General features: G+C 35.0%; 2 protein-coding genes across 7 annotated transcripts; both read right to left on the bottom strand.

The window, feature by feature from the left end:
* Positions 1-1,440: 1,440 nt before the first annotated feature.
* LOC123197417 lies at positions 1,441-13,031 on the bottom strand. Of its 2 annotated transcripts, XM_044611720.1 has the most exons (22): positions 12,923-13,031; positions 12,479-12,533; positions 12,219-12,281; positions 11,725-12,071; positions 11,534-11,633; positions 11,355-11,432; positions 11,184-11,243; positions 10,919-11,023; positions 9,881-9,991; positions 8,426-8,467; positions 8,164-8,277; positions 7,914-8,089; positions 5,909-6,222; positions 5,700-5,821; positions 5,505-5,547; positions 5,319-5,410; positions 4,965-5,013; positions 4,334-4,404; positions 4,059-4,178; positions 2,520-2,620; positions 2,042-2,087; positions 1,441-1,711 (listed from the first exon to the last, which is right to left on the bottom strand). In XM_044611720.1, the coding sequence occupies exons 2-22, from the start codon at positions 12,518-12,520 to the stop codon at positions 1,661-1,663; spliced, it is 2,247 nt and encodes a 748-aa protein (XP_044467655.1). In that variant the 5' UTR covers positions 12,521-12,533; positions 12,923-13,031; the 3' UTR covers positions 1,441-1,660. The 2 variants fall into 2 exon arrangements, with proteins under 2 accessions (XP_044467655.1, XP_044467654.1); XM_044611719.1 differs by lacking the exon at positions 12,923-13,031 and having other exon boundaries at positions 12,479-12,916.
* A 173-nt stretch (positions 13,032-13,204) lies between these two features.
* On the bottom strand, positions 13,205-24,804 carry LOC123197419 (uncharacterized protein At5g08430). Of its 5 annotated transcripts, none has more exons than XM_044611725.1 (9): positions 24,701-24,804; positions 22,840-23,512; positions 22,561-22,673; positions 21,633-21,692; positions 15,437-15,487; positions 14,966-15,036; positions 14,510-14,766; positions 13,933-13,977; positions 13,205-13,660 (listed from the first exon to the last, which is right to left on the bottom strand). In XM_044611725.1, exons 2-9 carry the CDS (start codon positions 23,480-23,482, stop codon positions 13,347-13,349), a joined length of 1,554 nt encoding a protein of 517 aa, XP_044467660.1. In that variant the 5' UTR covers positions 23,483-23,512; positions 24,701-24,804; the 3' UTR covers positions 13,205-13,346. The 5 variants fall into 5 exon arrangements, with proteins under 5 accessions (XP_044467660.1, XP_044467656.1, XP_044467658.1 ...); XM_044611721.1 differs by having other exon boundaries at positions 22,840-23,556; positions 24,701-24,793; XM_044611723.1 differs by having other exon boundaries at positions 22,840-23,556; positions 24,691-24,705.
* Between the last annotated feature and the right edge of the window lie 202 nt (positions 24,805-25,006).

The raw sequence follows: 25,006 nt of genomic DNA, 5'->3' as shown, positions 1-25,006 counted from the left end.
GTCATTACAGCATACCTTGGGTGGGAAATAGTCGTTTGGCCATTTGAATATTCAAATTCAAAACACATTGAATCAAATCCAAGTTAAATTTATTTTTAAATTAAATTAAAATTCATTAATCCCAAACCAATCTTGAATAAATATTGTTCAAACTTAGTATAAATCAAATCCTAAACAAGTCCCATGATCCAAATAGATTTCCTTTTAAAAAAAAAGGCCAAAGGACTATTTTCCACCCAAGGTATGCTGCATTCTCAAGTTCTCACTCATTAACTTTGATAATATCAAATACCTACTCATGAGCAGTTAAAATTAACGAAACCCTAACTCCTTAAAATTTTATTACTTTTTGTCCCCCTAAACTTTAAAAACTAAAGTTTCCCTCCAACCCAAATTTTCAAAAACTATATTTTCCCCCCTAGGGTTTCCAAACCTTCATATCCAATTTTTTTCGACGACAATTGGCGACCTCCAAATACCTATTCTCTCTCTCTAATGGCCCCTCCTTTCGGTCGTACACTTTCGATATTGTACGGTGTCGTCGTCGACGAAGACACGTCATTTTCGTCGACGACGACGCCTAGGAGGGGAAGACGCCGCACTGTCAGAAAGAGGAGACGCCGAGGAGGAGGAGACTTCGCCTGGAGATCGTTGATCTTTGTCGAAAAATTCAATCCGAAAGTTTGGAAACCCTAGGAGGGGAAATGTTGTTTTTGAAAACTTGGGTTGGGAAAAAATTGTTAGTTGTTAAGGTTTGAGGTTAAAAAATAAATTAAATTTAAGTTTATTTTTAATATTATACGTAAAATAATGATTTTGCCCTTAAATCCGCAACTTAACATTTTTTTTAACAGCCCATAGGTAGGTAAATAGGTTTTTCAAAGTTAACAGGAGAACTTTGTAGGAAAAGCATAACTTGGGTGGGACATAGTCGTTCGGCCTAAAAAAAATATTGTTTGTTGGCAAACTCCCCCCCGAGCTTGGGCTTTGGATTATTGCCTTCTCTAAAGAGTAATCCCATGTTTTAGTATTATTATCCCAATTCAGCAAATAAGCTTTACAAATCCAGCTATCATTCATACGGTCTATTATGCAGCAGAATTCTTGTTTTTGATTGTTGTAGGCAATTTTATTTTTAATGAAAAACCCTCATCAAACCAGATCTATCCTTCAAAGCTATATCAAACATACTAAAAAGATCAAACCTTAGATCGTTGACCTTCATTATCATTATATTAGATAAATCAATACATTTAACATAATTATTTCTAATTTTTCTTGTGAGTGAAGCCCTTGGGAGTGTGTGGGCGTATGTATAAATTTTATGACCAAATGCCCCATTGAAGACCAAGATCCATATATGGAGATTTATAAAACTCTTCTATATGGAACAGTACCCATTTCAAAATTGCGTCAACAGATTCAGTAAATTTCAAGCAATGACTACAAAAATAGGTGGATTGAATTATAAAGTTAGCTGTAACATTTGCATAATAATTATAACTCAAGCTCATTCCTGCCAATAATGAATGTTAATTATGGTACAGAAGCTACTCAGCAAATTTCTGAAGCATGATGAATCCCCCCAGCTATTTAATAACACATCCTCAATCCAACAACTTCTTCCTACCTAGCTTGGGCAGCTCAACAAAAATGTGCTTCACTTGTAAAAGAACAATCCTCTTTTCTTTCCTTTCCTCCTTTCAACAGCCTGAAACAGCATATGCAACCACTATAAGAAATACTCATCAAATGACATCGCTTCAAATCTACATATAAGGTGATTACATGTTTCTATCTTTATAACATGAGGCAATTCGCATGCACAAGTGTGATTACATGTTTCTATCTTTATAACATGAGGCAATACGTATGCACAAGTGTTACCAATCAACGATCACAACTTTGAACACTCAATACAGTGTCACTTGGAACATAAAACGCCAAATAAACAAAGAAAAGTTCAAAATTGCCACTTCTACATACAGAGAAAAGGACACAAGGAAAGAGGGAAAAAAGCTTTAGAAGTGAAAGATCTTACCGTTCTGATAAACAATCTCAAGGTAAGCACAATTGTATCCCTTGAACTGCACAAAAACAGAAAGACCAAGTTACAAAGTGAAGGGTCAAAAACAAAAATCTATAAAGCACTAGCCAGTTGCTGACTTTGATAAATTACTACAGAAAGTCCTGACAAGCCACCAGATCTTCTGTACAGTTATAGGTATTCTGCGAGTAGAAATCTAAAATTGTTCTGAAAACTATATAGTTGAGGATGTATGATAAAAGATAGATCTTGGTATTCTCTTGTCTACCACTAATTCATGTCCAATTTCTCTAAATCAATTTGAACAGGCTAAGGTTTGACTCTACACTAGCTCAAACATTAGGTCACATTGCTAGTGCTTTTCTTCCTTGAGAAAAGTCTCCAAGATTGTAATCATCAGTTTGAATGGGAAAGAGTTAGGCTCCACTCTCCCACTCTCTTTGTGGAATTAAAGAGACAATTTGAAACTTACCAGCTAACATCTGTTGTGCTGCTACCTGCTCGTAAGAATTGCCCATCATTGCCAGAACTAGTTATCACAAATTCTACAGCACTTTGCATAGAAATTTGCACCTATGGGAAAAAAAAGTTTAGCACAAAACCTAAGTATCCATTACAATGAATTACAAAGTTAGCAAAAAAATTGCCTTTCCTAAGTATAAGAAATTCATTTTATCAGAACCAGCACATGCACATGCATACATACAGATGGTCAGTGCAGTAAATAGATTGCTCCACTAATTTTTTTCTATTTATTATTTTTATTTAATTAAGAAGCAGAACTCCCGATTAACGTTTGTAAAATTAGAAGAAAAGGTGAACACCACTGGTTGTTCTCTGAGAAAAAAGAAAGAAGTACCCATAAAGCTTATTTTAAAAAAAAAAAGTCAATTGACAACTGTCTCCCCATTTCCTAAAGGAAAAAGATATGAGAGTATTGTCAAAATCACTTAGAAACTGACTCCCAACAGGAAGTTAAAAAAATGTGTTTTATCCCACCAAAAATCATTATTCTTTTGTATCTTCAAAAACCTTAATAGTTCTTTCCACCCATATGACCCAAAACATACATGAAATCACATTGTTGCCAAAAGCATAGGATTTTAAACAATCAGAGAAGCATAAGAAACTGGATATAGTAAAGATGAACTAATGAAATTATTATTCCATAACTTCAATGCAATTGGGAAAAATGGATGAGATGATTGATTCTTTCCTACCTCCCCCAAAGATAGATTCATCAAATTAAATTGCGACCAGAGATTTGGACTCCAGCATTTCACAATAATTATTATCTACTAAAATACTCAAATTGAATTCATTTAGAAAATACTTGTAGAAATAAAATTTCAATAAAAAAATTCATATGCCTATTCTAAAATTTTAATTGATTGACACTTATTTTATTTCAAAAGAAACATTTGGAATCTAGTATTTATAGTATGAACAACAAATGTAGCTGATGCATGGACGCATCCACCTTTGCATTTTCTACCATAACATTTGTTGCATGATATTAGTATTCCATATATGTGATATCATCAGTTGAGAATATTGCTCTCAAGATGGATAATTTGAACAGTATGAGAAAAGATTTCTCTCATCTTTGATGGAGTATAAAGAAAAATTAAATACAAGTTTTCCATCCATTATGGACTCATGATAAGACTGCACTAGCAAAGCTTGAACTTGCATCAATAAGATCTCAGCTCAGCCAAGCCTAGTAATTGGAATAGATTGCAGCCTTGCCAAAGGCAAAAGGAGTTGAGAAGATTAAGAAAATTCCTAAAAATAAAATATCTATTAGCTATGTTTATTTTAAATTTTTGAAATTTTTTATTTGAATGAAAAAGAAGCTAAGTCGCTGATTAAGTCACCTATTGGATCTCATAACATCTAATAAGATATCATAAGCTTTTCATTACATGTTATCACCTCAAAATAATAAACTTTTCTCCATGTCAAGCTCTTAATATAGAGCATCATATAAAATTTGAGTACAAAGTCTTACAGTTGTGGTTGGTGAGAACTTTTCAGTGATTACAATACCACTGGGTCCAGTACATTTGATACTGTAACCATCCCTCTTAATGGTCAAAGTAGCCGGTTCCCATATATCAAGATATCCAGTCTGTAAAAACAAAAGGCACATATAAACATTAACCATGCCTGATAGATGAAGAAAAAGGAAAAAGAAATTCAGACTACTTCTTGTAAGAGCTTGATATTCAAAAAGAAATACAGAATAATAAAATTGGGTTTTCTCTTCTTTTATATAAGTCATACCGACAAGGAAACTTTATATGACACATGAGCACTATAAAGATTCTTCTCTATGTGGTTCTGCATCTCAGGATCTGTGAACATAAAAGGGAAAAAATTACATATATGGGAACAAAAGAAACAAAAACTTTATCCTGTCAATATACATTTTTTAAAAATGCAAATAGTGGGAAGTGTTGAATTTTCCATTTTAGGAAATAGAAAGAGATACATGAATGCTAGGACATCGTTTTTCATAAATTGTTGCTTACTCAACTAATGAAGAAATTTGAAATGCAAATGTCATCAACAATTTATTCATTTATGAATAAGAATTACAATAAAGACACTTAAACCCAGATCAACAATGACCACAAAACTTCGGACATTCGGGTTGGAGAGATGAGTTGGTTGATATATAATGACATAGCTCCTATAGATATTAATGAAGTATATAATATAAATACTTTCACTCATTAAAAAAAGTAACAAAGGATTACAATTACAAATGATGTATATGCAATGCTTTTCAATTGACTGGGGTTTAGGAGTTTCTGTAAGGAATTTGAAAATGCCTCAATTTTCAATCCTACACAAGGCAACAAAGAAAAACATTACACTCGAGACAAGTCGAAATGACAGAAGAATTACTTACCACATGTGATTTTTCTGTGCTCGTTAGCAAAGACCTTTACAAGCTCTCCCTAGAATCACAAGAAGGCAAGTTATTTAAAAACAAGGCAATAAACTGTAACCTCAAAATAAATCACTTAAAAGGACTATATAGTTGCATGTACTCTGTTTTAGCTACACAGACAGACTTGGTTCAAGTTTATGAGAGAAAATTTCTTAATATACGCTAGATAGGTTGTTGTGAGCATCAACACAAATCCAAACTCAAACAGGCAAAAACTTAATGGTCAAGTTACAATGACAAAACACATGCACACAGCATGGCAATCAATTACTTAATACAATGAATTAATCATATTGCAGCAAAAATCTATACCTTGCGCTTCCTCTCATCAAGAGGTTGCACTTCAATAGCAAGATATGTATCAACATCATCAGCAGTAACAAGATAGTTTGGCTGCTTTGCCCCTGTAACCACAAACTGCTTAAGATCCACATTCTGACATAAGGCAGGAACTACCACGTGAATAGAAAATATTAAAGACAACAAGGAGAAGTGTACCCTCGATGTAATTAACAGATCCATCTTCCAAATGGCGCACCCACTGCCAATGAAATAAATGGTGAAAGATCTTATAGACTTTTACATACATCCAATCAAAAAATGACTTCATAAAAGCATGGCTGTCCAAGAAATTTATAATGCTAAAAGCACCAATGAACAAGAAGCATAAGGTGAGAGAATTAAGCAACAGACCTCAAAATTACAACTGGTTGTTCCATTAATAGAGTATCCACAGGCCTGGAGCTGTTGTCCAGGAAAAGCTTCACCTGAAATTTGGAGGGCCTCTATAGCTGGCCATGGATCATCATCTGCTGCTGCAGTTAGCAATTTTCAAAATTTTAGACATCAAATAATTAGTACTCATTCCAACAACTAAGCTTTTAAGTACAAAAGGTCTTTACCCTCAGAAAAAGATGAAGAAGGTTCTTCAAGAACAGGTGGTAGGTAATGATAAGTGGAACTAGGATCATCAACAGTTGTAGGGTAAGGAGAGTTAACTGTAGTCCAATTGGATTGTTGATCTCTCTCATTCTGGTTTTCCTCAGCATCCTGATCATCCAACTCATTATTGCTGATAGGGTCCTGAAATTTGACTTGTTTATTGGCAGTTTCTTCACCGTATTGTGCAACACGTGACATAGGTGCAACATGAGAAACAAGTGCATCAACACGATTGCTGGCAAACGTCATAGGTGTATCTTGGGAAGCAGAGGTCCTAATATACAAAAAACTCACTTCATGAGGGCAGAAGTTTTATGCATACTTCCAATAACAGGCAATTCTTATATGCCATTAATAATCTGTTCGTAACACCATAGTTATTCACTGGAGATAAATTTATGTAAAACAAGTCAAAAAAACTAAACTTTAGGTAACTAAAATAACAAAAAGACAATTTTTACCCAAAACAAGGAAATGCAAGAGATAATTAATCTTGCAGGCTTAAATGAATCAACTTTACAGAATTGTAGAATACCGCAGAGCTTTAAGCTCTGAGCAATCTGTGCTCAAAAGCAGAAGCCAAGCTAACAGAACTTTCAACCTTCAAAATTTGAAAGACAAATTTTGCTCACAATTTTGAAAGACAAATTTCAAGATTTGAAGCAATCAACCACAAGGTTCACAGAAAATGACCAACCTAAGGCACAGCAAAATCAATGGGCTGTATGTATAGAGTGAGATTCTTTAGTCCAGGCATCTGGAATTAACTAAAATCTGAACAGGAGAATGGACACCATCCAAGGTCTTCAAGTAGCCTTAGCTGTCTATTTTGCAGTGAACCTAAACATTTCAGATTTGAGTATCCAACTCCAGGTTCTCCGCCAATGTATTCTTCACTCTTCTGCCATTCTCACAATATTGTGCCATTGAAATTATGCTAGCCTGTATCAGGTTGTTCTCTATAACAATCGTGTTTTCTTTTAACTGAAAACAGTTCTCTGGCAAAAATCAATTCAACCTAATTCTAGCTTGAAGATGTTTCTATTCTCATGTAATTGTTTAAATGATTTTTTCTCATCTCAATCTACCAATTTATATAAACCGAAACCCTCAAAGTCCCTTCTTCTAGTTCCCAAGAAGAATTCTTTACAAGGAACTTAAGAAAAGTGAAGAATTTAAGCTTTAATAGAGGAAATCTAGCCAAGTCTAGTGCCCGAAAAGGAATCACTACAAATAACTTATGAAAAGTGAAGTATTTAAGCTTTCAAAGAAGAAATCTAGCTAAGTCCTAGGAATTGGCTACTCTTTCCTTTAAAGTTTAGGAGGAATCTCCCAACCAAAAGAGAGGCAAAAAAGCATCTACCTCAACTAGATGGGGTAAAAAATATCCATACAAAACAAAATGCATGAAGTGAAGAAAGCAGAATCTAAAGCATAGAATACAGAAGATCAGATGAAACAATAGCTCCGATTAATGGACCAAAAAAGAGAAAATGGTTCTAATGATTCTTGAACAGAGAATGAAGCAACAGCTGATCCTTTATAATAAACAAAAAATTAGCTTGTCCTCTTAAACTCTGGCACCTTCATATTCATACTGTGAATATGATCAAATTGATTTTCCTCCTTTTTTTCTTGGAGACAAGAAGCACATATTAATTTTGTCACAAAGACTAGGAGCCACATAAGGGAAGAATATACTCCAGGAACGGAAGCTGCAACTGAAAAGGTCCAGCAGTTACTTTGGAAGCAAACTAGAAAGTGTCATCTCATGATAACATATGAAATAGATACCAGTATGAGAGGTTCACTGATCTTCAAGTTAACATGCATCTTTGGACAACCAATCATTCATTCATGACCAATCAACATAGAATCCAATGAAAATAGAACCCACCAAAATATGCAGATGGTTGTAATTTGTACATTCAGTTCACAGAAGCAGTCTCCATTTGACCAGCTCACCTGCTTGCAAGAGGTGAATACCTCTCATCATCCAGAGGTTTTCCAACAATACCACCCAAATCACCCTGATTCTGACCCATCAAATCCCAATCTGTAGCTGCTGGAGCATCAGCAGTAGTTGGTAACATTCCCTGGGAATATGGTGGCTGTGGAACCAATTCAAGTCCATTTTTGTTCTGACAGAGAAAGATAGGAGTTAAAGAAAATTATTATTTCACATAAGTAACTAGAACAAGGGTTATGAACATACTGCAGTAACCAATGCTGCACCAGTGGAATGAGATGGAGACTGTGAAACAATATTGGACTGATTCAAATCTGTACGCCAAGGCGCTAATTGATACTGTGACTCCTTAAGCTTTGACTGGGACCAGGGAAAGAACATAATCAACACAATCCACTTGGAAACAAAAATTAATGCTGCATGATATATCACACTATCATGACCACCAAGATCAAAAACAGACATGATAAGTTACAAGTTATTGACAACATCATATCTGCGTACAAACCTCAGTTAGAAGGAGCTTTTCCTGTAGATGTTTAAACAGAACCTGCAAAAGCAGAAAGTCCCAAAGAATTATATATCATGCACACACATAATAGGAAAGAAGCATAGTTGTCAAAGGCAAAAAGCGCCAAAAAGCAATGAGGGGTCCTATTGCTTAAGTGAAAAAGGCAAAGCGAAAGCATCACTTTTTTACTAAAGATGATTAAAATTTTCCATTAATTTTTTTTATTTTCATTAAATTTGAAATAATTTGTTACTACATCAATAATAAAAAATTGACCAACAACTAAATCAATAGTCTTAGATCTAACAACAATTAGTTATCATGCCCAGACTTCTTTGACGACCATTTATAAGGAATCAGTGAACCTATCCGACGACCTAAAATCTCTTTAGCAACTTCTTTGACAGCTCTAAAACTCACTTACAACCTCTTGACAACCTTAAAACTCACCATTGACCTCTTGACAACCTTGGAACTTGTTAGTGATCTCTTCGACAACCTTGAATCTCATTGAAAACCTTAAAGATTGTCAATAACCCTCATATCAAGCCAAAAATTACCTAGAAATCTGCCTAAAAGCTTGAAACTGTGCCAAAAACTGTCCAAAATTTGTCAATAACCCTATAATCTAATTGTAGAAAACCTACGTGATAACAAAGTGAGCTTTTTCAAAGCCTAATGCTTCTCCTAAGGCACTGAAAAAAGTGCTAAAGACGATCGCCATTGAACCATTGGTTGGTTGGTTGCCTTAACCATACTCAAGGCGATGTGACCATTGCCTTGAGTAAAGATTTGCTTAAGTGTGCCTAAGGCGCGCCTTTGACAACTATGGAAAGAAGAACCTTAAGATATGCATATGCATATGCTACACTTCATCTAATGTATGGCCCACTTCATACACATGTCCATCAAACTATTACAAATTTTCACCAGTTGAATCACATGTGATGCCAGTGGCAGTGTGGAATGAACTTTGAACTAGAACTTCTGTTAATTACCAACAGACATCTGGACTTTCTTCAGATGGAACAAAAAAACAAAAAAAAGAAAGAAAGAATAAGAACACCTCACAAATGCTTTAATAATTCTGAATCAATATTTATACACAACTAACTGTTAATTATCAACATATATCTGGACTTCCCTTCAGGTGGACCAAAAACCCCAAAAAAAAAAAAAAACACCTTACAAATGCTTTAACAGTTCTTAATCAATATAACCAACAACTTTCCTTTAATATAAGATTACTGCTAATGAGGAAAAAAGAAGCCTACAAAGTACAAGTGATTTGGAATGCCATATTTTGATGCTAGAATGTATAAAATAGATGAATCAAATATATATAGGAGTCAATTTCTTGTATCCGGCATTACATAATATCTTCCATAACAAAATTCTAGAGGGTGACAGAAAAGTGCTTCACTGCAAAACTTAAAATGCTTTAACACTGACCTTGACATTGCTAACAATGGATTGGGCATCAAGAGCAGGCGGCTGCAGAGAATACTCTGCAAGGAGAGGCACCAAAGACTGGACAAAAGTTGATCTTTCTTGTTGTGCAGCCTGAAAAACAAAATAGTGAACCTTAATCTTCAATTAAGTTCTACGGTACATAAAATCTTCCAAAAGAAGAAAAATAAGAGTTTTCAACATGGTATTTTTGATAAGTACCTCTAAGCTTTATTAACATCACACAAGATATCTAAATTGATTTTACAATCTTCAATAAAAAGGATTGTCTTGCACAACTTGGAAAATAGAGTCTATCTGGCAATATTAAATTTTTTAATGTCCACCTACAGCTAGTGACGAACCTAGACAATTACTTGAGAGCGGGCAATTATGTATAATATTAAAAAATTAAAACATAATTATTAATTATATTTTTCTCAAATTAATAAAATCCTTAATACTACTTTAATTTATAAAAATAATATTTCATTATGGCACACTATTTAGGTATATTATTCTGACTTAATAATATTTTGAATAGTAAAATTATTATAAGTTAAGGCTGTTATATGCTAAGATCTTACAGTACAATTAACTTTGCTTGGATTAAAGCTTTTTTATAGAACACACTTTCATATCATAATGGTTTGTGAGTTCAAGGTGAGGTATACTAAGCTATAAAAAATGTTTATATATATATATATATATATATATATATATAGAGGCTTTCAAAGGCCACATTGAGTTCAGCGGGTTCAGCAACTCCCACTGGCAATAACATGGTTCCATCCCAGCCTACAACAGAGTGTTAGAGCACCTGAGTACAAGAAGAGACATGAATTTGTTTAAATAAAAGCAAAGGATACTAATTTAACTAAATTGAACACAGATAAATTTCTAGCAATATTTACAGAAAACAATTAACAGAAGGCATGGTTAAGGCGAAGTTGTCTAGCAAAATTGCTAACTGCAGACCAATAAAATCAATCTGCATGATATAGAGGGGATAAAAATAAATAAATCAGACAGATAACACACCTGTAGTTGATATGTGAGATGTATATTTTCCTCAATAATGTCTTGCCTATATGAAAGAGCTTTTGATGCAGCATCAACAAGGTCTTGCTGCTGCTGATCAAAGGCCTGATAGTAAGAGACACAGAAGCCTAATAACTATCCTGAACAAGAGTGATAAACAAATACATACATACATACATATAAGCAAGAGAGAGCAGAGGGAGGAGGGCTAAATAAGGGCATTGTTCATGCATTAGCAGCAACTGAAAAAAAGGGGCCCACTTACCAGACGCAGACAAGCAATGCGCTTCTCCAAAACAAATTTTTCATTGCGTATTTGTGTTCCCTATCAACAAATATTTGTTAGCCATGCCAACTAGAAGAATACATTGAACATAAAGTACAAAAATAAAAGCGAAGGTAAGTTAATCCAATCAAAAAAACATATGCATTCTACCTTGATAGAATATTCAGTAAGATGTCTCCGCAACTGCAAAATCTCTTCTTCTTGTTCCCGAATTTTGTGAACAAGTTCCTAGACCAATATTTAATTCACTCAATAAAAGGTAATGCTTAAAAAGGGGAAGGGGGGTGGGGGGAGGGAAAGCCTCATCTTCTATAACCATATGACAATACCTGCTTCCAAAGACTGCTAGGATTATTTATTTCAGCCGTTGGCATCAGGCCCTGTCCAGACAAATTAAATCGTTGATCGAATTCTCCGTCTATTTGGTGCCTAACAGAAACACAAAACATTGCTGAAACTCTACATATCCTTCAATAACATAGCTTCAGAAGATTATAAGACTCATTTTAATATAAGATACCTGGTGGGAGAAAAGGATGCTGTAGAAGGTGAAGATAACTGAGAGAAACCCACAATATCTGAATGCACTTGTCTACTAGAATGAACTTTTAGCATTCCATTGTTCTTGTGGCTAATAGAGTTGCTTTCCAAATGGCTTTGCAATGCAGCACCATCAACATTAGGTTTCAGATCGTGGTGAAGAACCATCAGACCCAATGGATCAACTGCAGAAGTGTTGGAAATGATTTTGATTCTATCTACTTGGCTACTTCCAGAGGGAACTGATTGGTGAAATTCATAAGGCCCATGAAGATTCTCCTTCCACGCATCACCATGAGATCTTTGAGCCACTGTTTCCTCTAATTTCTGTGAAAATATGATAAGGTTATGTCATGTCAATAAACGGAGTAAAACAGGCAAGAAAAAAGGAAAATAATGCAGCCTATAACCAATTAGTAGATGAAAAAAGTTGGCTTCCATCTTATCATGAGCAGCGACCATTGGAAAACTTACATATTTTTCAAGTTCCTGAATTTTCCTGTGAAGTTCAGTCCTCAACTGGGTGTTCTCTTCTATCTGTGAAGAATATACCGACATGTTATAATTCTTCTAAGACTAATCCCTTCTTTTTTACAATAAAATGGCATTTTACTGAAGGAACTCAATGGATCGTGGTAATGAAGCTTTGCGTACATAGTTCATACAATTAGAATAAATTGCAAGATTAAAAAAATTTTAAATAAACAAATTTGAGAAAAAGAAATAAAGAGAACCTGCTGTTTGATGGTGGCCTCGGCAGCTTCCACGGCTTTCATAACCTGAAACAAACTGTCGTTGTTGGTGTTGTTATTGTTAGTGTTATTAGGGTCATTGAGTGTTAATCCCGACAACTTATCAACTAAATTCCCACCGTGGCCGTTGTCCATTTCTTACAAACAAATTCAATTCAGTTCAAATAAAATTTGGCACCATGCACTTCCTAGAAATGGAAATTGATTAAAATCATAAAAATAAAAGAAGCATTATGGTTAAAGTTGGTAGATATAAAATAGAAATGAAAAGAATAACAGGATTTTTGGAAATGAAACCCTAAAAGAAGAAGAAGAAGAAGAAGAGATGAGATGAAAAAGTCTATCTAATCATTTGACTGAGTGTGCGTGTAAACAAAGAAACAAACGTAATCATGGTAGACAAAGATAGGGGGAGGAAGAAGCCACCTTTGTTTTTTCTGCTCAAACCAAATCCTCACACACCTTCCCCCCCCTAATTTTCCCGTCAATTTCCCTTTTTCTTTTCTTTTTAAAATAACTATTTTGTCGCCTTATTATTACATAACAAAGCCCACTAAAATACATGCCTTTCTATTGTTCTGTAGTTTTAATTTCTCTGTTTGCTTAATTAATATTTTAAAAGATAAGCTTAAGACAATCAAATATTTAATTTTTTATATGTATTTTCTTTTTTAACTAAGACGAGGAGTCACTCACCATTTCTGTCTATTGCAACTTATCAAGGCCTTTTTCTAGATATTATTTTGAAAATGAATAATAAAATGAGTTCATCTGCTTGCTATCATATATCTCATCCTCCAAAGTCATGCTTATTGTTATAGAGAGAGTTCTGTACTACATTTCATAAGAATCAGGGGAACACCCATCGGAGAATGTCACTTAATAATACAGCACTGTCTTGGCTCTGACCCGCCTTCCAAACCATGAAACCTGGAGGAAAATATGCGGCATCACTCCAACGTTTAAGTGATATGATTGAGAATGGACCTTGAATATCACCATAGGGATCAACATAATGCCATTCCAGCCGCCCCAATCCATCTTCATCACTATCATCGTCACTCAAGTTGATAACCTGCTTCTCACCAATCTTGTTTTCATCTATTTTCAGAGTCTCTATTGACAGCTTTGGCTGTTTTTCAAGTGAAAAAACAAGCTGCATTTCTGCAACAGAGTTCAAACTCCAATGAACAGTAGTATTACTATTGACATTCTATTAGTTTTGCATATTATAAAGGACATTCAAGACACCAAGCAATGGTTGCAAAAGAAACAAGAAATCAATTTGATCATGTTTAAGAACAAAGTGAGGAGTGTTCAGCAGGTGTTGTAAGAATCATCACACATTTTTAAGCAATTTGATGATTTCCCTTCCCTTCATCTTCTTTGATCGGATCCAAAATGAACTTTAAATTAAGAAAATGATGACCACTTACCATTTTCCGTCTGCTGCTTTGACTTCAGCACAGCAGCTTGCATCTCTGTAGATAAAACAAATCAACATATGTGCATACAAGCAAAACTCTCTTAAAAGATAGATGATATTTTAGAGCTGTTATACAAAGGAGAAAAAATCTAGAATCAATTACATCATTAATTTCTTAAATTCTTTCAGATCATTGAATCAACCACTCTACTCACTTGTTGAAGGATAGTACACCATATTACTTCATATTTAATCAGCAAATTGATGACACTAAGCCCTAATGAATATGCATCAATAACAGTGCCATAACCAGCAAGCCATATTCACCAGCCCAAAAAATTCCCAGCGCACATGCCATTAAAATGGGAGCACTGAAAGAGCTAGAGGAGGCTAAAAGAAAAATTGATCAAGCAGGCTCCATAAATGCATGAACTAGCTCATTATCTTCGCATCAACACATGAAAACATAAACATTTACAAAGACATGGATAATCATGCCTGCATATATACACACAAACATAAATTAAGAAAAATCAATTTAGGAAGGCAACCTCAAGGAAAGAAATGAAATCATGTCAAAGACACACCTGGAGGCTCTGTACTAAGAGACGCCAAAGATTTAAAATTGCCATATGCTGCAATCTCATCAATAGGAAGATCTGAAGCTCCCTTGACAAGTGGTACTAGAGAATCATCATTTCCTTGTTTCATACTGTCAGGGATGTCCTGTGCACTAACTACCTGTTCAATTTCATCTGCAAGAACTTCTGGAACTTCATGCAAAAGCCGTGACTGTTCAGCAGGAGACTGAAGCAACTGTCTTCTCTCCAGATACTCAAATAGTGTAAAGGCTCAAATGTTAAGGATTCAATGACCAATAGTAAGGTAGTTCAAATTCTCCATAGTTATTAAATTTACCATCTTTCCACTATTAAAAGCTTAAGTTTCTATCACAGTTTGTTCTTTCTGACATAAAAACACATCACTCATCATAATTGTAACAAAACCAGTGCACATATTTTATGGAAATTAATAAAGGATATTCTCTACGCCATCCCTTTTCATTGGCTCGATCAATGAGTTTTTGCAGCAAAGCAAGTTCTCCCACAAGCCACTGAAATAAATCCAATACAAAATATAAAGGCAGCAAGTCAAATTCAACCAGTGACCAATATATCAACTCTGGCTCATAATTTGCAGTTCAACATAGAATTGGAAAACTATAATGTATGCAGTCCTTCAATTATATATACCTATCATATACACGAAATCTTAGCACAACATTGATAAGACACAAGATGACAGAGAACACATATAAACAGAATGGATTCAAGGAAAAGTATAATCCATCACTTATTAACAGCTTTTTTTTTTTTTTTTTAAGTTTAACTACAAAAGAGAATCACAATATTGGTAAGATGTAAAATGGCAGAGAACATATAGAAAGAGAATGAAAGCAAGGAAATGTACAATCCATCACTTATTAATAGCTTTATTTTAACCAAAGTGCATACATGCTTTGTTATATCCTCATGCAAAGTTCGAGCTTTTTCTTCAAGCTCCACCTGGCAAAATAATTTTTAAGAAAATTAATAAAGGGTAACTTATCAAAGGAAATGAATTATCGTGATGAACAGTTACTCAAGAACAGGAAAAGTAGAAAAACTCAAACAGTATGGACAAAAGAAGCATGCTGATATCATCTCTCATTGGAGAAATACTACTTGGATGAAAAACAGCACTACAGTTAAAAATGGTTTCTATCAGGAGTAAGGGATGCAAGCAAGTAATTGAGCATTAGTTAAAACTCCAATATATCAATTATATAATACCTAGAGGTATGAATATAATTTCAATAAATCCATAGATCTAAACTAAACTATGTGTGAATTTTAGGGTTTATTCACTTCACATCAATTCTGTACAAATCAGCCCTAATATATATACACATAAGGCAGTAACAGACTGCTTAATCTAAGGGATTTGTTTCCTTCTTAAAGAAGGAAATTAATAACAAATCATCTAAAAATAGGAAACCTAAATATACACCATAATTAAAATATTAAGATCTCTAGAAAATAGTAACAATATCTCTAACAACTACAATATCTCCAACACTCCCCCTCAAGCTGGGTTGTATATGTTTATCAGACCCAACTTGCTACATAAACCGTCAAATACAACTCTAGCAACTGGCTTGGTGAGTATGTCTGCATTCTGTAATGATGAGGAGATATAGATAGGTTTAACTATCCCTCCTTCTATTTTTTCCTTGATGAAATGCTTGTCAATTTCAATATGTTTGGTTCGGTCATGCTGAACCGGGTTCTTGGCAATGCTTATTGCTGATTGGCTATCACTTAGTAGCTTGATTGAACCATCTATAGGAACCTTTAACTCAACTAGCAATCGTTTCAGCCATATTCCTTCACAAATCCCTTGAGCCATGACTCTAAACTCGGCCTCAGCACTGCTTCTCGCCACAACCGACTGCTTTTTACTCCTCCAAGTTGTTAAATTACCCCAGACATAAGTACACAACCCTGAGGTAGATCTTCTATCAGTTATAGATCCAGCCCAATCTGCATCTGAGTATACTTCAACTCCTCTCGCTGCATTCCTCTTGAAAAACAGTCCCTTACCAGGTGTCATTTTTAGGTATCTTAGTATCCTTTGAACTGCTGTCATATGTTTCTCAGTAGGATTATTCATGTACTGACTTACAGCACTCACCGAGAAGGCAATATCAGGTCTTGTATGAGAAAGATAGATCAACTCCCCTACAAGTCTTTGATACCTCCCCTTTTCAATAGGAGCACTATCTTGAATTGACCCAAGTTTAGTAGTAGAGTCCATTAGTGTGTCGACTGGTTTGCAGTCAAGCATGACAGTGTCTTTCAGTAGGTCTAACACATACTTCCTTTGTAAGACAAAAATTCCTTTCTTTGACCTAGCTATCTCCATCCCAAGGAAGTACTTAAGGTTTCCTAGATCTTTGATCTCGAACTCTTTTGTAAGAACATTTTTAATTCTAGGTATTTCCTCTTTATCGTCCCCTGTAAGCACAATATCGTCCACATAGACTATTAATACTGCCATCTTACCAATCGAAGAATGTTTTATGAACATTGTGTGATTTGTCTGTCCTTGAGTGTACCCATGTTGTTTTAGCACCTTAGAAAATCTCTCAAACCATGCTCTCGGAGATTGTTTGAGTCCATACAACGATCTCTTCAACCTACACACCTTTCCTCTATTAGCAGCATTTTCAGTCCCAGGAGGAATCTCTATATACACCTCTTCTTCTAGATTGCCGTTCAAAAATGCATTCTTGACATCTAGTTGGTATAAAGGCCAATCAAGATTTGCTGCTAGAGATAATAGAACCCGCATAGAATTCAACTTTGCCACAGGTGCAAAAGTTTCTAGATAGTCAATGTCATATGACTGAGTGAACCCTTTAGCAACCAATCTTGCTTTAAACCTCTCAATGCTGCCATCAACTTTGGTTTTCACAGTGAAGACCCATTTGCAACCAACTGGCTTCTTTCCACTCGGCAAATCACATAGTTCCCAGGTTTGGTTCTTCTCAAGGGCTTTCAATTCTTCTTCTACAACCTTCTATTCGGTCACTGACAATGCTTCTTGCACACTATTGGGAATGTGTATGTCTGAGATTTTTGCAATGAAAGACCTATACGCTTGAGACAGCCCATCATAACTGACATACTTGCTAACAGGATATAACGGCCTACTTCTGCAGTCTCTCACCCCTTTTCGAATTGCAATAGACAAATCACCATCAGTTTGTGCATTTTCAGAACCTGTACTATTAGAAGAATCTTTATCTTCAACTTGTGTATGAGTTTCATGAGACTTGGACTCAGGTTCAGATGTTTGAAGTGGTATAGGTTGTGTCTGAACCTCTGTTTCCTTTTGTCTTCCCCGTCTCCTTTGATAAACAATTATGTTTTGATCATCAACAGTAAATGTAGGTTTCTTAGGCTCACTAACAGATGGGCTGTTATCTCGATTAGTCTGATTAGATTGAACAACACTAAGATGGTCTAACAAGTCTGATTTTGGCTGACTAGGCTGACTAGCTTGACTAGGAGGCTATTTTAGACTAACACTAGAGTTGTCAAGAAATTCAATATCATAAGGAGTCAAAAACATATCATCTAAACTCTCAAGTGTTGAAAATGAAGTCAAGATAGGTCTCTCAGATACTAAAAACTGATATTCACCTAAATTCTCCCCCTGAAGAGCAGTTTTATGAAGATATGGAGTTGTTTCAAAGAAAGTGACATCCAAACTATAATAAAACTTGTTATTTTCAGGGCAAAAGCACTTATAACCTTTAAGATGTGAAGAATAACCAAGAAATACACCTCGGACAGACCTCTTATCCAATTTACCTCTTGCGTGTTTGTGAAGATGGATAAAAACAGTACACCCAAATATTTTTTGTGGTAAATTAGATATGAGGCGACAATGAGGATAAACTTCAAAAAGTTTTTGAGTTGGAGTGGAAAAATTCAAAACTTTGGAAGGAAGCCTATTTATTAGATAGGTTGCTGTAAGAACAGTATCACCCCAAAAACGTTTTGGCATGTTTGCAGAAAATAACAAAGATCAGGCAACTTCAAGAATATGTCTATTCTTTCGCTCAACAATTCCATTTTGTTGTGGGGTATCAACACATGAGCTTTGGTGAATGATACCCTCACTCAAAAGGTAATTGCTAAGAGTAGAATTAAAGAATTCTTTGCCATTGTTAGTTCTTAAAATTTGAATTTTTGAATTAAAATGGGTTTGAATCATGGTATTAAAGTTTTTGAAAATTTGAGAGACCTCAGATTTGTGTTTCATGAGAAATATCCAAGTGAGTCGAGTATGATCATCAATAGATGAAACAAACCATCGGGCATTAGTGATATTAGGAGTTTGTGATGGTCCCCAAACATCACTATGCACCATAGAGAACGGCTTGGTTGATTTATAAAACTGATTTGGAAAACTGGTGCGACAATGTTTAGAGAATTGACAAATATCACATTGGAAATCACTAGGATTTTTATTAATGAACAATGATGGAAACAACTTAACAAGATACATAAAGTTTGGGTGGCCTAAACTATAGTGCCATAACATAACATTCTGACTTGGATTAGACACTTTAAGAGACTCATTTTTGCTTAACACTATTGACATAAGAATTACTACTCACTGTTGTTGATGTTTTATTTATTGGAGAGGGTTAAACTTCTAGAAAATAGAGTCCTGCACAGCCTTTAGCACTGTCAATCATCTTACCCGAGTGCAAATCCTTTTTGTGCAACCGTCCCTGAACCTATTACCATTTGGCTAGGTTGTCCCTGAGCAATGAGTTTCTGCAATAATTCCAATTGTTCCTTGTTGAATGGTTCAGCCACAGAAGAGGATGATAGATTGGCCTTGCTATCTCATTCCTTGGCTGGTTTCCAATCCATCGGTTTCCCATAAATTTTCCAGCACTTATCCTTGATATGGCCAGGTTTTCAGCAGTGATCACACCATGGCCGACCCCCTTTTCGTGCCTCCAAAGTACTGCGGACTGCCAAAGCTGAAGCTTCACCTCCAGCTTCCTTTGGTTCTTTTGGTTCAACCCCCAGCATCAAGGTCCTGCGACTCTCTTCACGTTTGATTTCAGAAAATGCCTCTCGAAGATTAGGCAGTGGTTTAGTCCCAAAAATCCTACTCCTCACAGCATCAAGGTTTGGATTTAATCCCAAACAAAACTTGTACACCCTTTTTGTCTCAATAATCTTCTTATATTGTTGTGAATCCTCTGCAGTACTCCACTTGTATTTCTCAAATGCATCAAGTTGCTGTTAGTATCGTTGAAGATTATCGTAATAATCTGTCACCGAGAGATCACCCTGTCTTAGATCATGCAACGCACCTTCGATTGTTACAAGTTCAGGAGTATTATCTTTGTGGGAGTAAGTTTCCTTTGCTGTCTCCCATACCTCTGCAACTGTTTCAAGTAAAAGAAAATTTTCTCCAATGTTAGGCATCATGGAGTTGATCAGCCAAGACATTACCTGGCTATTCTCCTTCTTCCAAATTTGATATTCATCTGTCATTTCCTCCGGTTTGGTGACTTCATTGGTGAGATAACCCTCCTTCTCTCTGCTGCAGATATACAAGAGCACTGATTGGGACCACTGAAGATAGTTTCGACCATTGAGCTTGTATGAAGTAATAGACATGTGAGGAAGGTTTGGAGAATCTCCCTTATTGCCGCCAAGGACTATTGTTTCAAGGCTAGATATCTCATCTGAGGTTGCATCAGAACTGGTAGGTTTGGAAGGAGTTGTCATGATGGATGGGAGAAGATCTTGTCAGAAAAAGCAATAAGAGATGTATGGTTACTGCTGGAAAAGCACTATGAATTAGGGTTGAAGATTTCAGAAACAAAGCTCTGATACCATGTGAATTTTAAGGTTTATTTACTTCACATCAATTCTGTACAAATCAGCCCTAATATATATACACATAAGGCAGTAACAGACTGCTTAATCTAAGGGATTTGTTTCCTTCTTAAAGAAGGAAATTAATAACAAATCATCTAAAAATAGGAAACCTAAATATACACCATAATTAAAATATTAAGATCCCTAGAAAATAGTAACAATATCTCTAACAGCTACAATATCTCCAACACTATGAAGTATCAATGACTATAACATTAATATTCTAAGAGTCTTCATTTTAAATATTACTTTGAAATGTTAACAATGCCATAAGAACAATTAAATAAGGTTTTTGTCACACAAAATGTATGCCTCTTCTTAAAAAGAAAAAGGAAAAAAATGTGGCCATTCCTCCGATCGCAAATTTTCAAACAAATATAGAACTCATATAAAACTCCAAATATAAATATATCATAGATATTGTTGATACATAATTGACAACTGAACTCATAAATTATAAGAGTGAGTACCTCCAAGAATTACAGCTTGAAAATAAATAAATAGATGTCTCAGTGATATTAGTAATCATATGATTATGGTAATTCTATTTCAGAATTTCATTCAAACGTAGCAAAATTTTGTCAAAGTTGGCAAGATAAGAATGCACGTCATATATTGATGGAATAAGGTTGTAACACAACTAAAAGATTTTAGAGAAAAAAAATTGACAGAGAATGTTTATGTTTTAAGCACAAATATATAAATACAAGCTAGACCACTGTTATTTACTAGGGCAAGGAAAAAAATTGCAAATGTAACAAGAAATAAAACTCAAACTAACAAATTTGACAATTCATGGAACATAAGACCAATGAGAAACCAATATCTACACAGAAAAATGTGAAAGTGTAGGCAGTATCAAAATAGCATTCAAGTAGAGATGGGGTGATACCATTTACCGGTAAAATTTCCATACGCTTTGATAACTATTTAGTTAACGTTAAGCATTCACCTCAAAAGTAACACATAAGCATAATATTACACTTCAATGGTTGATGAAATTTTTTTATATATAGTTTTTCATTTCTTAATAAGAAACGTGAAAAAACTTATTGATCAAGTGAAAGAGCTACAAAACAATTACCCAGCAGTCCACCAATAATTGCTGGCAGTAAGGAGTGTGACAATTAAGAGAGATAGAGAGGAAACCATTTATTAAATGGTTATGAAAACAAGAAGTGACAAAACTTACCACAGTTGGCCTCCTGAGCAAACCATCTTTCACTCTCTGGCACAGGTCTTCACACTCTTCCTGCACCAAGACAGTATGCTTAGAAAAGACGGAAAGACATATTAACGGTTTGATAAGCATAGATTTTATTTCCCTTATTTATTGATTTGTCTGATTTGAGGCATTGACAGCCCACTGCCAGAAATATACAAGTATATATTTTCCATGCAAGATAGCCAGTATTAAAAATGGAGTCAGATCTTCAACCCTCAACTTATGCAGCAGCCAGAACAAACTCTAACTTCTAAGGACTTCTGAAAATAAGTCCATGGAATGAAACTAAAGCAAAATCATCAAGTAGCTGAGTTCAATGATCAAGAATAGCCATCATTTTCCAGTGGGCCACTTAAAATTTTAGAAAGATGAAGAAGAAGAAGTAAGTTCTATATCTGAGGTTGGAAATTAATTCCATAACCTTACACAACCTACGCAAGGATTTGGAATTTCTTCAACCAACAGATAAATTTCTACCTCCTTGAACAAGGTGTACTATTCATCATGCTTCAAATTGACTTGTTATGAAGAGCTAATAGGCTTTCAGGAGGTGATTTTGCAGATGAGTTTACACACTTATCTTCAAGAAATTTTGAAGATGAAATAATATAGCAAGCCAAGGTAGTTGAAGAGAATATATTTATATATATATATATATATATATGCTTTTTAATCTTTATTTCTCAAGTAATACTCAAGAACCTTAGACATGTCCTTTAGCCTTGAATTTTTAAGGGTAAACAAAGAAATTGCATACTACTCATCCAACAGTCAAATAATTCGAGGCAAAAAACATCCATAAAGAAACTATTGACTGACAACATTTTGGCTCAGTATCAAGTTGGGTATATTAAACTTAATGTAAAGTAATTATAGTCCCATACGTGCTGATTACCTTAGAGAAGTTATCATCGGAAAGTGTGGAAATATGAATATCTTTTAAATAATTTGAGGCCTGGAGAAGAATTTCTGTACTTGTATTATCAGTTCTAGACACCTCTTTTAGACCTAGACAATTGAGAAGGGAAGCCATATAACTGTCAGAATAAACAAAATTGGGTATGCTACTAATTAACATATCAGATATGCATTCTTGTTACATCAGACAACAAGAAAACCCAAAAAAAGAGTAATTTCAAATAAACTATTACTGATGAATGAAAAAGCAAGTTACCTGTAACTTGTAGAAGCCAATGAGAGTTCTTCTGCAGGTAATCATTAGGATCTGATTTGATCCTAATGAAGCTTCCAACTATTTTGTGTTTTAATGATTCTGGATCCTTCAAAAGATCTTGAACCAAACTCCTCTTCAAGTAGACAAGCTTTATATTATCTGGAATTATAGCGGCGAAACAGCTTTTGGGAGCTTTAACAAGTTTTTTCTTCTTAGGGATTTTTCTTGTTTTTTGTTTCTCATTCTCGTTCTCTGAACCATCCAAAATCCCATCATCTGATTCTTCATGGTTTTCAGCATAATGTGCCTCCAGCAAATCATAAATTTTATTCCGGCTGATTGATTTTCTTCCAAAGAGGGAAAGAAGCTTCTCATCGCAAAGAATCTTTTTCTTCCTTTTCGGGTCAAGGAGGTTATTCTCCTTAACATATTTAGTTAAGATGTCAGAAACATCAAACTGAGAGATTTTTTCTTTAGTATCTTTACCAATTGATTGAAGAAATCCAATTAATGGTTCTGATCCCCAACCCAAAAACTCCCATTTCTTTGATCTAACCTTCCTTTTCACACTAGTTATACAAGGATTTAGCTGCCCATTGATTTCTTCCTCCCAAAAAAAAGGCTCTGCCACTCTCCCATCCATATTAACACGTTAATTTTACTGATACTGCCACTGGGAACCAAAGGCAACCTTCAAGTTCAACTCAAGTAACCCAACTACAGAATTATCAATTAAATGGGAAGAAAAACTTAGAAAAGCATCAACAAGGCATTCAATCTCCTTCCAAATTACAGAAATCAAGAGATAAACAATTAGATTTCAAAACATAAAATTTGTTGAACTGACGAATGCGAAAGAATTTACTTTCACTATCGAATCCACATTGCTGCCTCAAAATTTTACTTGCAAATAATGTTCAACACAAGTGCAAGAACTAATAAAAACAGATAAGAACATCAATAACACACCGGATCAACTCGAAATGATTGATAACTAACTTCTGAAGCAGAAAAGAAAGAGAAAAAAGTGTTCAACGACTCCCAATTTATAGTGAAACAGAGAAAAACCCCATTTTCTCTAACCTATCAATAAGCTAATGAATTCAACAGTCGACGTACCTTTGCTTCCAATGGCAGCTGAAAGAGAAGATATACGACAAGCCTGCCGTGAGAGTATACTTTTTTCCTTTTCAAAATTATTACAAATAGATTTTTTGCTTAATATTGTTGTTAATTTACTATAATATTTTTCATTAATGTTGGGATGTAATTAAATCTGTCAGTTAGGATAATCGAAAAATTTTGGGCTCGGTCTTGAACACATCAGACAATATTTTGGCACAAACAAAGCCCAAAAAGAAAGTTATCTTGAAAAGAAATCTCTAAAGGACGTAGGGTCCTATCTTCATGCTTAGGGCTGCGGTTCGGAAGGTAAAAGCGAGCGTTGATTTGGGTCAGAGTGCAATATAAAGTTTCAAAATCAACCCAGTGAAGGGTTCTAGAGAGATGAAAAACTATCGGTTCGGAGGAAGAGCTGAAGATTTGGTCTAGTGGAGTGGAGTTTGGAAAAAAGAGGGTCTGAAATTAAAGAGTTCCAGGCTTTAGAAACACGCCTTGAAGTGAAGATTAACTTGAGAGGGAGTCTAGAGAGAATGTCAATGAGGATATACGTGGGCAGATGAGAGATGGTGGGATAATTTGTTGATTCTTGGCTGATTCGAAGAGAAGGTGGTGGTGGCGTCGACTTAACGAATTTTTTTTTCTTTGATTATTAGTGAAATAACGAAATAAAAAAAGGCATGTTGAGAGCGAGAGTAATTGAGATTGGAATTTGCGTGATGAAAAACATACAGGGCCTTACCTCTCCTGCCACCACTGTGCTTACATTCCTTTCCTTCGATGCATTGCATTTGCATTTTACTTCTGAAAAAGTACCTACAATATATCAAGAGTCAAGACAGAATGATTCTATAGGTTTGGGTACGTGTCGAGCCGAGCCCAGACAGGACCCGGCTCGGTTTTTAGCTTGTTTTTAGTGAACTGAGCTTGCTAGAACATATGTTTGTGCTCAATTAACTTTATAATTTTTATGTTAATAACTGACTCGCACTTAATTCAGGTTTATATATATACACTCAGGTTCACATGGCTCGGCTCACTTTGAATT

This window comes from Mangifera indica, chromosome 15, assembly GCF_011075055.1.
Source record: "Mangifera indica cultivar Alphonso chromosome 15, CATAS_Mindica_2.1, whole genome shotgun sequence".
NCBI classification, from domain to species: Eukaryota; Viridiplantae; Streptophyta; class Magnoliopsida; order Sapindales; family Anacardiaceae; genus Mangifera; species Mangifera indica.
The sequence above is the reverse complement of the archived record's forward strand: the minus strand, read 5'-3'. Positions and strand labels throughout refer to the sequence as shown.

Coding starts and splice junctions, on each gene's coding strand:
- LOC123197419 (XM_044611725.1), bottom strand. CDS start 23,482: ATGGATGGGAGAGTGGCAGAGCCTTTTTTTTGGGAGGAAGAAATCAAT. Junction 15,488..21,632: donor TGCTCAGGAGGCCAACTGTG/GTAAGTTTTGTC, acceptor TTATTTTGCCAG/GTGGAGCTTGAAGAAAAAGC. Junction 13,978..14,509: donor TCTTAGTACAGAGCCTCCAG/GTGTGTCTTTGA, acceptor TTTTATCTACAG/AGATGCAAGCTGCTGTGCTG.
- LOC123197417 (XM_044611719.1), bottom strand. CDS start 12,631: ATGGACAACGGCCACGGTGGGAATTTAGTTGATAAGTTGTCGGGATTA. Junction 11,634..11,724: donor GCATCCTTTTCTCCCACCAG/GTATCTTATATT, acceptor TGTTTCTGTTAG/GCACCAAATAGACGGAGAAT. Junction 8,278..8,425: donor AAAAGCTCCTTCTAACTGAG/GTTTGTACGCAG, acceptor CCCTGGTCCCAG/TCAAAGCTTAAGGAGTCACA.